The 12998-nt window shown below is 41.5% G+C and overlaps 1 protein-coding gene across 2 annotated transcripts in view; it reads right to left on the reverse strand.

Moving 5' to 3' along the window:
- Positions 1-223: 223 nt before the first annotated feature.
- The window catches only part of MB21D2 (Mab-21 domain containing 2), a 106049-nt gene continuing 93274 nt past the window's right edge, over positions 224-12998 (reverse strand). The window contains exons 2-3 of one of the 2 annotated variants that reach the window (XM_067035342.1): positions 2855-3279; positions 224-2764 (exon numbers count right to left, since the gene is read on the reverse strand). In XM_067035342.1, the coding sequence (XP_066891443.1) occupies positions 2015-2764; positions 2855-3279 (1175 nt within the window). In that variant the 3' untranslated portion in view covers positions 224-2014. Of the gene's footprint in view, positions 3280-12998 lie in introns of both variants that reach the window. The other variant, XM_059064023.2, reaches the window with a different exon arrangement.

Here is a 12998-nt window from a genome sequence, read left to right on the forward strand (position 1 = left end):
AGCTGGGGATGAAGTCATTTCCCAAGAAGGACACAGATTAGATGGATGATAGGTAGATACTAGTAGGAAAATTGGAGAAAGGGAAGAATACTGATTGTTCACTATATAGACATCTGGCCTGAAAGACAACAGAAAGCCCAGGGCTATATCTACTGAAAATTACTGTTGGGATTACTAATAAGAAAATTATTTCCAGATTACAAACTAAAAAATAACAACAAAATTCCAAGGCCAGTATGTTTCTTTTATTATTATTATTTTTGTTTGACTTAAGATGGTTGAATGATTTCATTTTCATTTATAAGCATTACAATAATTCCCATGCAAAAACCAAGACCGTATATGCCTAATTTCAATCGGCCAAAATCCAACCCGTGAGACTGGACATTCAAGATCAAAATCAAAATGTTGCTTGACCTTTCCAATAGTAGACATCACGGTCATCCTTTGAGAGATCAGCAGGCCCCTGACCTCCCAAACACTATAGTTTGCCATGAGTTCATACCAAAACAGGGAGCCGATCGATGCCTTGCAGCACCTAACCCTGGCAAGTAATTTCATTCATGAAGACAGGACACCTCTACACCAAGGCTGCCACCCACAGTTATCTCCTGGTTCCTGCTCTATAGAAAAATCTGCTTTTGAACAGGCATGGTATCTTCTATGTGGGGACTGATATTAATTTTTCCTTCCAGTTTTCCTCAAAACTCTCAGTAAAAGCAAAGAGACTTTACAAAAAAGCTTACCTCTATAATGTCAAAAGAAATATAGTTGACCCATGAATAATGCAGGGGTCAGCGGCACCGACCCCTGTGAGGTTGAATATCCATATATAACTTTACAGTTGACTTTCTATTCACGATACCAAATCCATATATTGAACTAACACATTTAGTGGAAAAAATCCGTGTATAAGTGAACCCACACAGTTTAAACCCATGTTGTTCAAGGATCAACTGTACATACAAAGACAACTACTTTATCAAGCATGTACTTTCCCCAGCTTCAGATAAAGTCACTTAGCAGATATAAAGCTTTAAAAATTTCTCAGTAAGACAGGAACCAGGAATATCAAGGAGGGCAAAACAGGACCCCACAATTAAAGAACTAAACAAATACAAAGAATCATTCTATTGATTAAGACAAATGGGCTAAATGAAGAAATGATAGCATTTCAACAGTGGATGTCAATTTATATTGAAATACACGCATTAGAACTCCGACAATGGCAAAATTCTCATTAGTGCAAATAACAATTATAATGGTATATTCTTTAATAGGATTTAAATAAGGCTTCAAATAATTACACACACTAAAACTACCATTTGGAAACCTTAATTCTATCTGGAAAGTTGTCAAAGACACCCTTCCAAACCACCCAAAGTTCTGATTTAAGGACAATTACATTCAATGAAGTTGCTCCAAACACAATTTATAGCATTATCACTTTCAGAGTCTACATTGTTTGGCAGAGAGGGAGAAAATACCCTGGCCACTGGTCGAAAGAAATAAATCCAACTAACGTACCAGGTAGTTCCCAGGTTCAGATGATTTTCAAATATCTGTGGTGATAAACGCTCATTAAAAAAAATAAAGACAAAAAAAAGGAAAACAAAATAAAAAGAGAATCCTGAAGCATGAGAAAGAGATTTGTTTCCCCACTCCCATGAACAAAAGTATGAAAGCACAAAGTATGAAACAGAAAAAAGGAAGAGAATTCATGGGCATTTTCATCTATGGCTCAAATTCTCCTTAAAAAATACAAAAACAAAACCAACACCAAAACAATGTGTAATAACTACAAAAAGAAACAACAAAATCAGAGGCAGAATATGAAATAGTAATATACTGTTTCAGAGCCTGCACCATCCTGCAGAACCAGGAAACTTAACATGTGTTCTTAACAGATCCAATCTAGGCTGGATATGTAAAAAACAGAAAGATGGCATCACAAACCACACTACATGTTATGAGCGTTTTAGAACCAGAGGGGAAAAAAAGGCAGCAAAAACGCTCAGAAAAATTTATCATCAATTCTGAAATGGGGCCTTGTCACATCATCAGGGTTAATGAAGACGGAGATCGATTTCCCCGGGTTCTCAGTCACTAGTTGCTGCAGTTTTTTGGCCAGACGGTCATCGGGCTGGTTGGGGTCCCCTCCGTCGGACTGCGGGGAGGGGATGCTAGTGGTGCTCCCTCGTCTCTGGAGCTCCAGTGTCAGCCGGTTGGCTGCCTTGACGTGCTCGATGGCGGTGCGCAAGTGCTCCGCCGGGTCTGAGCGGACGGAGGAGAGCTTCCGCGCATGGAGCATGACCGTCTCCTCGGACAGGGGCTCCAGCATGTTGCACTGCGGGATGAAGTAATTGGGACACATCTTGTTGACCAGACAGTGTTGCAGGTCATCAATGAGGCCCAGCAAAAAGTGGGCTGCATAGTCTTCTTGGGCCAAATAGTTGGCAGGAAGTCTGTCGCAGGCCCAGAGCATCATGCTCCGCAGGTGATAGGGGCTGATAGCCTTGGGCCGGGACAGGAGTTTAATGATGATGGCTTTGCAGGCCTGGTAGGCCTGCATGAGGCTGCTGGAGATGCACTTCTTCAACTGCACCTCACTCCTGGCAAAGGACAGCCGCCACTCATTGTCCTTCTTTCCCTTGTAGGAGCAAGCAGGCACCAGGTAAAACCCACTGATGACTTCTTCCTCAGTGATCTTCCCATCCCAAAAGTGGTTCTCCATGAGCCAGCTCTGGGCCACCGCCGGCCAACCCTTGAAAGAGACCACCGGGACAATATCATACAACATGCGACTGCTCCCCACACCCAGAATGATGGAGATGATGGTCCCATTCTTTTCTACCTTTTCCACCTTTGGCATCCCTCGCTGGGGTTTCTTCTGTATCTCTGATAGGACAATGCTGATGGAGTCATAGAACCAGTCAGCCACTTTGGTTGGGGAGAAGAAGTAGTTGGTGGCACCATTGATGTGATCTACGATGGTGCAACAGTCTTTCCACTTACTGATCGTCCCCTCGTCAAAGAGCCGAAGGCTCAGCCAAGAGTGGCACAAGGCTGAATGGCGCATATCCAGCGTCACAGGCTGATTACGGTCATGAAGCTTCAGGGCTGGCACCAGAAGAGTGAAGTCCATATCATAGTCGGTCCCTCGGGCATAGACATTAAGCTCATCTAAGTCCAGGTCTACCACACCTTCCCGGACTCCTCCAGAAAGCAATAGATACTCATTGGCCACTGGAAGTTTTTGGTCCAGCTTTTGCACCATTCCTAAAAACAGAAGGAGAAAACACTATTACAGGAAGCACAGATACAAGAGTCTTATGCATCAATCGAGAATGTGCTGAGCTTCTAAGAGCCACTATTCGTTATCAATACAAAACCAGATCTTAGGCTGCTGCACGGACCCAGCCAACAGTACATTGTTCATTTTCATCGGTGCTAGAATCCATCCTTTTCCAAATGGGAGAATTATGCAGATTCTTCTTCTCATGGTGAAAGCAGTATAATTTTCAATCATAAACCAGGGCTCCTCTTCCCCCAGTCATCACCTCGGTTAATGGCACTGCCATCCACTAAGTCACCCAGGCTGAAAAACCTTAGTAAGTTTCAAGTCTTACTTGCCTTTCTACTGCCAAATCTTATCTATATAGCCTCTGCAACATTTCTTGTTCCTTCCCTGTTCTCCATCTCTGCTGCCATCATATAACACCTGGCTCTTCTCTCTCTTGCCAAAGCTGTCTCCCTCCCCCACACCCTCCCCATGCTTAAACTTTCCTCTGTTCCGATGATTCTCAATGTGGGCTGTGGACACTGAAAGTATGACACTTTCAGAGGACAGTGAGGTCATGACTCCTTTCATAATACTAATACATTATTTGCCTTTTTCACTGTGTTGACACTTGAGCTGACATTTAATGGTACAAAAGTAAAGGAGGGCAAAATTGCTGGTGCCTTAGCATTAGTCAAGATAGTGGCACCAACCAGTCATTTGATTCTTTTTTATTGGCATGCACTAGCATTTAAAAGTTAGTAATAATCCAGTTTCACTTAAAATCCTTAATGGAAAAATGGATTAATTTTGTTGAATCCCAACTTTCAAACCTCCTTTTCCTGTGACAAAATAGGAAGTAACCATAAAGCACTTCTGCTGCATACTGAAATACAAACTCTGTCTTCAAGAAAAGCACTCATGTTTGAGTTGGAGGCTAAATGAGCTGCTTTCTTCATGGAACACCATTTTCAATTTAACGAATTACATATAAACTATGGGTATTTAGACTTCAGTATGTAATAGACATTTTCTTAAAAACTGAACAAATTCAGACTGACTTCACAAAAACAACTGAAATATTTATTGCCAATGAAAACAAATCTTTCAGGAAAAAAACATTATTTTAGAAAACTTATCTCCTGTACCATAAACTTAACATCTTCCCAAATTGTATACTTTTCTAATGAGACTGGTGGTGATAGAACCAATGTGACTTTTAGGGATGATATTATGAGCTCTTTGAGAGAACATGTCTCAAAGATGTATGAGGCAGCCACAGGGGTCTGCTCCCAGCAGGCACACAATTGAAGCTATGACTGAATGACAAAGGAACAAACAGATGAAATTAATAGGCTTAAATATGAAATACATAAAGGCGAGACGGAAATGACTGTTCCACGACCAACATACAAATTTACCTTCCCTGCTTCCTGTCTTTTTATTATGGATTTACCTGTGCTTCATTCTCTGACAAACTACCAGCATCACTCCGTGACTTATTTAACAATTTTTCCTGAAAGATTGGAAAGAATGACCACAAACTATGATTCCATTAGTCACTGTAGTTACTTTTAATCAGCATAGTTTTTTATTCATAAGGCAATACCAATGCAAATAAATAAACCATGTATATGTGTCAATGCTACCACTGTATTTCAGAATCTGACACTCTTTGATAAACATGTGAGTTTTCATTCTTTAAAATCCTATTTTCCAAACAACAAAGAGCGAACGATCACTTTCTTTTCAAAGCAATCAATAAGTTATCCAGCATTAGAGAGTCAACAATTCATCAGAAAGAGAATTCAGTGTACCTGATTTTTTTTTTGGGGGGGTGCTGTTTCTCACGCTCCCTGTGCTGTGATGTGGCACCCATATCCCTCTTCAATAAAGACTTCTTGTCTCAGCTGCTGAGGCTGTCAATGCTTATCCCTCAAGGATGGTCTGACCGCAAAGAGACACCTCAATTAAGACTGTGGGCTGTGGTTAGGGTTAGGATAGGAGGTAAACATCCCGTAACCAATCAGTGTGGAAGTGCCCCAGTTCAGGGTAATCTGATGAGTCCCTGGCACCCAGGGTTCCCACTGGGGCCTGCTGAGGACACCACACTTCTACCTCCGCCTGACCCTGCTTCCGCCCCCTCCCTTGTACAGGTGCAGATCCCAAGGGTGCTCCTTTGTAAATATCCTCACTCCATCTCAGGGTCTGCTTCCTGGGGAACCTGATCTAAAAAACTACATACTAACCCAAGCAGCCTTCACTACAAATCAGCAGTGAACAATTTATTTTCCTTTTAAAAGTGGTTTTTAAAGCCAGACAGCAACCAGTGTGGAAATTGTAACACCGAGAAAAAGATTCATTTCTCAGTTGTCATCATGTTTCAGTATTAACCTCATCTTTATGAAGTAATAGCTACTACCACCACAAGTTTTGGCTGTAGCTCTAAAAGGATAAGATGGAACTGTCAGAATCCCGAGTAGGTGGTGAAAATCACTTTTACTATTTTACAGGCTCACATGGAGGTACAGATACTTTCAAAAGGAAACATTTGATCTTGAAACAATTTTCTCATTATTTCATATACTGTTTCATTCCAGCATCTGGAGCGCCCCAAACACACATGGGGAAAACCGTGACATGCTGTGTAAGTAGTAAATAAGATCTGAATTGATTAGTAGTATTGTTATATGGACACTACATAATTGTCCCCTCTTAGGCATAAATAACTCAAAATTATATACATCTTTTTCTCCTAGACAGGATCCAACTGGCTCTGAGCACACTAGCCAGAACCTGTCTACACAATCAGAATAACATGTGTAGTAATGGGCTGGGGATAACTTGTTTACAAACATGTCACTGAACTTTGCCTTGGATTGCCACAGTTTTGTTCGGATAATTACAGGTGAGAAAAAAGCTAAAATTCCTTTCTGCCCTCTACTGGATTAAGGAAGAAGTTTTAACATATTTTCACTTGTTAGAATATTCCTCTTTCCTCCCAATTACTGCTTATGCACCTAAAATGTTGGCCCTTCTTTCAAAAGAGCTGTATAAAGTATTTGGCTAAATTCTAATATTCAGGGGTTAGGATATTGTTGGACATTTCTTATTCCTTTAAAAAGGGCAGACAGAACTTTAGCAGTAGTGAGAATATAGCTGAAGCTCATTTGCTAAACTCCTAGGAGTTAGAAACAAAATCCCTAAGGCCACACTGTCCCGGAAGCTGATCCCCTGAGACCTCCACATTTACATTTAGTCTGCCTGAGCCCATCAGTCTGCAGTTTTACAGATTATTTGGTAGCACAAATTGGAGCCTTCCCCAGAACTACACAAACTCAAAGGCCCTCCTTGAAAACTTTCCTGGGCTAAGTTTAAGTAAAAATCAGCTGACATCAGCTATCATCCCAGATGGGTTGCCAGGCAACTAAAACACAGGCAGGGTCTGAGAGGGAAAAAAATTCTACTGTACACTTTGGCTGTAGGCATTAGTTCCAACAAGTGCCATCTCTGAACTGATCCAAGGTTTTTTGTGTAATTACAGGAGATTTTTGTGATATCAAGTGCCTCTGGCTGTTTAGCTATTAGTAAATTATCAGAAACAGTGAGTGGGAACAAAAGAAAGGTTGAACACACACCACTGAGCTTGTTAGCAGCAGAGAAAAGGAGAGATGGAGAAGTAGCTTATTCCCCTGGGTGGGTCTCTTCTTTTCAGGGAAGCACTGGCATACGGTTTGCTCTTAAAAACACAAAGCAAAAGTGCCTCCCAGCCTCCCTTCCTATAATTGATTTCCTTGATTTCAGTTTATTTCGTAGTATCTACTTATGAAGACCTTAAAACTACTGTTTTAGGTACTGGGGCCCCAAGTTTAAGGAATAAGTTCTCTATCATCCACTTAGTTCTTTGCTGACTGCCTTTAGAATATCAAGTGAAAAACTGAAGTCTGTCCTGGACTCCCTTGTATTCTAGTGAACAAAACTTTATCACATTCTGTTGAATTCAGATTACTAATTCCCATCACTCAAACATATAATGGGGCTTCCCCGGTGGCACAGTGGTTGAGAGTCCGCCTGCCGATGCAGGGGACACGGGTTCGTGCCCCAGTCCGGGAAGATCCCACATTCCGCGGAGTGGCTGGGCCCGTGAGCCATGGCCGCTGGGCCTGCGTGTCAGGAACCTGTGCTCCGCAACAGGAGAGGCCACAACAGTGAGAGGCCCACGTACCGCAAAAACAAACAAACAAACAAACAAAAAACCATATAATGCCAGCTGGTTGACACCAGAGCACAAGTATCATTTGTCTTCTCCCATCTTCACAGCTTCCCTCAAGTACATCTATGAGAACTCAATTCGTAAATAGATAAGTGAAATTAGTACTTATATAGATTCCTTTAAAGAAAAAAAAAAAAAAAGTTTTTTTTTTTTTTTGCAGTACGCGGGCCTCTCACTCTTGTGGTCTCTCCCGTTGTGGAGCACAGGCTCCGGACACACAGGCTCAGTGGCCATGGCTCACGGGCCCAGCCGCTCCGCAGCATGTGGGATCTTCCCGGACCAGGGCACGAACCCGTGTCCCCTGCATCGGCAACTGCACCACCAGGGAAGCCCGAAAAAAAAAAAGAATTCTTAACTATGTTGAAGAGATAAAGATCTATCAAAGAGAGAAAACTTTTACATCTTGTAATTAAAGCTACAGAATACATTTTCTCTATATATATATCTTTGACTATGTCTATAAGAGAGATTTCTATGTAGATAAAAAAGACCTGAATATCTCAATAATATTCATTGTTTCATAAAAAAAGTATTACCTTTTTCACCTCAACTCATGTGAAACACTAGTAACAGTGCCTTTATGGCACTGATCCTTAATAGTAGGAAGGGTACAAAATGGGATGATTTTGCAAAGTCCTTCTGTGATTTTGACACATTCCCTTAGGGTAGCAGTCTCCTTAGCTGTTAATAAACAATATAAACCTTCCTGTAAAAATATTATAATCTATGTTTCAAATATTTTTGTCAAACTTATTTGATAGTCTGACCAACATTCTAAAAAGTAGGCATGGCCATCTTCTTCCAAAAAAGTCACCAATCTATAAGATTTTTAATGACTTCAAATTGGGGAAAGTTTTTTCATTTTCCTTATTCACAGCCAGAAATCATCTATATGAAGTCCCTCACTTTATAGGTGAAAAACTGAGTTCAGAGAGGAGAAATAACTCATTCAAGGTCACACAGCCCTGGGGACAGATTAACAGCATTGCCTTTAATTCCCACATTTGTTGTGAAGGTCAGAGTGGCAAATGCACACTGTTCTCCCTATGACAATGACCTGACTTGACATGAATGTAGACTGGCTGGGAAGGAAAGTAGCAGAGGTCTCAAGGCAAAGTGCCAGCTTTGCACTTTTGTTGGTCAAAGCTTTCGTGTGACCTTGGACCGCCAGCAGAACATGCCCCATCATCTACATTTATCAGAAGGAAGAATGCACCTGATCTGTCTTACCAGAAGCTACCCATATTGCCAAATAAGTACACTATAAGACACAGGAAATACAGAAGTAAGACACCAGTGGAGCTTCCTAGCTTTTCAATTATCTGCTGAGTGATCATTAGTATTAACAACTTTATAGTATGTTTTATAAGTCAAAGAGTCTGTTTTATTTGGCATAACTTCTGAGACAACTGCAGGTAATTTTATTTAAACTTTTTAGAGACCTGATTAATTCACATATGGTAATAACCTATTGACCAAATATATATAGTAATAGGACTGATTCAAAAGATGCCTCCTCAGGGCTTCCCTGGTGGCGCAGTGGTTGAGAATCCGCCTGCCGATGCAGGAGACACGGGTTCATGCCCTGGTCCGGGAAGATCCCACATGCCGCGGAGCAACTAAGCCCGTGAGCCACGGCCGCTGGGCCTGCGCGTCCGGAGCCTGTGCTCCGCAACGGGAGAGGCCACAACAGTGAGAGGCCCGCATACCGCAAAAAAAAAAAAAAAAAAAAAAAAAAAAAAAGATGCCTCCTCAAAGAAGTCTTCCTTGATCTTTTCACATCTTGACACTAATAATGTCTGCAAGAACACTGGAGTCAGAGCAAGACAGGCTTGGGTTTGAATCCTGGTTTTGTCAATTACTACTTAAGTAAGCCTGACAAGTTATTTAACCTCTCTGAGCTTCCATTTCTTCATCTATTCAAAATGAACAAATAAAACCATAAAACTGCACTTCTAGGGTTGACATGAAATGTCTAAGCACACTGTAGATATTTGGTTCATTTTCCCCATATAGTCTTCCCTTTCTCCACCACCTATAAAAACTGGCTTGGCCAAACAACTCTTATTCCACAGAGTTGATAATCTATCTAAAGCCTCTAAGCATGTGTAAGGCCTACAAAACATGTTAGATGAAGGGAAACGAATGGAGCATCCTCTCCTCCAGCCGCACCCAGACTGAAGCTAGCCCAGGGATGCCTCCTCTGGTGGCTGCCATTGGGTAGCATGGTGCACAGCCTGGCCAGTAGAAGGCAGGCTGGATTCCAGCCCTTTCGTGTTCCCTCAGAACAAGTGACCTGCAAAATGAACAACCTATACACGCCCGTGAAGGACCTTGATCTGAGTTCTTACCCTAGCACTTTCTACACCTATAATCATAGGGAGTTGTACTCATGGCTTATTGTTCCTCCTTAATGAGATAACAACATAAAGCATTTGGCACAGTAATTGGCAAAGAGTGTCAGTAAATGAAAGATGCTCTCACAGTCAATAGTCTATGAGCTCCTGCAGTCAAGGTTTTACTACTGCAGGGGCTAATACAGACTTTGGGATTAGAAGGCAACTGTGGGTTGGGTGCATCATTTGGCTCAGTGAACTTGACTACATCATCAATCACAAATTGGGAATCATGAGACTTGCCATATAATGTAACAGAAAATACTATCAGCATATCTCTATAAAATCATCCAAAAGTCAGGTTGGAAAAAAAAAAGCCTCTCTAATCTTTCATTATTTTCTTTCTTAAAAATTAAAACTCAAGTTCTAAAAATTGGTGGGCTTTGGCAAAGTTTACTAAGCTATTTTGAACAGAATGAACATGAGTTAGACCCGGACTCAAGTCCGATTCATCCAGGACCAACCTAATTAAACATTGTGGGCCTAGGTTTCCTTAAATGACATTGGGGAATAACAATTAAAAGTTTGCTGGGTGACCATGGGGATAAGACAAGAAAATGCACACCAAATTACTTAGTGTGTGGTCTGGTACTCACTTGGCAGTCAATAAACAGAGGGTTCTGGGCATGTGCCCACTTATTTTTCCCATCCAGTAAGTCTTGCCCTTTTCCTCCTTTTAGTTCTTAGGATAATTTAAAAACTCATGGTTTCTGCCAATCAAGACTTATTGGCAAGACTCAAAGGAGTGTCTCATTAGCCCCACCTAGCAGCCGCCTACAGCTACAACAGGGCATGAAAGATGGGTTGTTAGTTTACAAAAGGAGTGATCATTTTAGAAGGCTCATTCTTGAAAGATAAAAACAGTAGTAGCAAGTGAAAAGTAAGAGTGATGCCAATACGGTATCATAAGGCTACCTAAGGATACAGAAATATGCCAGTGATGACCAGATTACCTCTCTCCTGATCTTCAGAAGCAGCAAGAAGCTTCTAATGGAGATGTCCAGCATTAAGTCAAATGTACCCTCCTTCAGCCTGTGACCCAGCTGAGTCTGGTTTGTATTCCTTTCTCATTTGGGGATGTATATGCCAACTACTTAAGTACTCTGAAACTGGAAGGCTGGGTTTGATGGGTGAGGGGGGAGGCTCTAGATTTTAGAAGAGGAATAATGAAGGAGGCCAAGTCTGGGAAATTGCAAGGATGGTGGTGGGATTCAAAACTTGGGTTTGATTTATTCATGCATGTGACCCATAAGTATCAGTGCCTCCTCTGAGCCAGTACTATGCCAGATACTGAAGACACAACAGTGAAAAGAAACACACTGTCCCCATTGCATGGTCCTTATTTGGAGCGAGAAAGCCAGCTACATTTGTATCAATCAGGAGAGATGTGATTATGCTGAGTAACAAACCTAAAACCTCAGTGACTTCAAACAACAAAGTCTTATTTTTCATTCAGGCAACGTGACCATCGGAGGTTGCTGTCTAGGGCTCTTCTTTCCTTCATCCAGGACCCAGGTGGCTACAGTACCCCTCATCTAGAAACTCACAGGCCCGCTACTGGAGGAGAAGGAAGCCCTGGGGGATCTCTTTTCGGCAGCTAAATGCCTTGGCCTGGGAAGGACATACGTCATTTTCATTCACACATCACTGGCCAAAACTAGTCCCACCCAACCCCAGGGAAGAAACTGCAGTTCTACCTCATGCTGGGAAAGCAGAGAGCCAGAAATATTTGATAAGCAGCATGAACAACACCCACACTAATCAAATAAGCACACACTAATGAACATATAATTATAAGCTGAGATAATAACTCTGAAGGAAGTGAATAAAGGTCCTAGCCAAAACATAGAAGAGGATGAGGAGGACTGCAAATTGTTTCGCCTGGAGAATGAAAAATTCAAGAAGACCATAAGATCCATCTTCAAATATGTGATGAGTTGCCCTGGTAAAGGAGAAACGGACTTTAGGATTCCAATAAGTAGAAGGTGTATAGAGAGAGAGAAAAAAAAATCAGTCTAAACGGTAAATGAAAGGCTCATCTATCTAGTAGAATCTTCTAGCAAGGCTGCCTGTGGAGGGAGTACATTTCCTGTCCCAAGAAATGACCAATCAGCATTTTCAGCAGGGGTGATGACTAAAAATACTAATATGGGATGGAGTCTGAGTATAGGTGTCCTTCAAAGTGGCTGCCCAACACCAAAGCCTCCTCCTGCTGAAGATACCACGTAGACTGCTGTAGCCACCGACGACAGTGCAATGTGGGCCCCATAACAGGTGCAGGAAGAAATCCAGGGGAGCATTTATTATGTTCCAGTGGAGGAGGCTGCTCTTCCCTCTCATCTGTTTTACTCTGTCATTTCTAATCTGCAACACAGCTGCTATCACAATCCTCCAACCAACTCCACCTATTTTAAAAGAAGAGATCACAGTAGTAGCAATAACACACATCAGAACAAAAGAAGGACTGACTTTACAAAGCACACTTTCAAAGTATGTACATCTCATGTCAAGGGCTCTCTGAGAAGGGCACAAACATTGATTGGCTCTACTATGCATTAAGGCACAGGCTGAATGTCTCACCTATGTCATTTCCTTCTATCCTCTTGGCACTTGGAAGTAGGTCATCCTGTCCCCATTTTACAGATGAGGAAATCAAGATAAATAACAGTCGAATAAATTGTTCATGGCCATAAAAACGGAAATGGGATGAAAATTCAGGTTCATTTCATACTCTTTTCACTATCCCAGTGATGCTTTCCAGCATTAACTGGGCTCTCCTGAAAGGATAAATAATTTAATATCTTTGGACCTTGAAAACTGCCACATGAAACGCTGTAACAAAGAGTGGAAGCTTATTTCTCTGTCCAAAAATAAAACAAATTCTATTTTGGAGTAAAATGATTTTTAAAGCAGATTAAAAGCTCATTTTAGCCATCCCTGGGAAATGAAGTATTATAAGCAAAATGGGTCAAGGATTATAGGAGAGACAAGATTATAAATGACTTTTTTATTTTTAAAAAAAGTGAGTATCGGGCTTCCCTGGTGGCGC

This window comes from Kogia breviceps, chromosome 5 (assembly GCF_026419965.1).
Source record: "Kogia breviceps isolate mKogBre1 chromosome 5, mKogBre1 haplotype 1, whole genome shotgun sequence".
NCBI lineage: Eukaryota > Metazoa > Chordata > Mammalia > Artiodactyla > Physeteridae > Kogia > Kogia breviceps.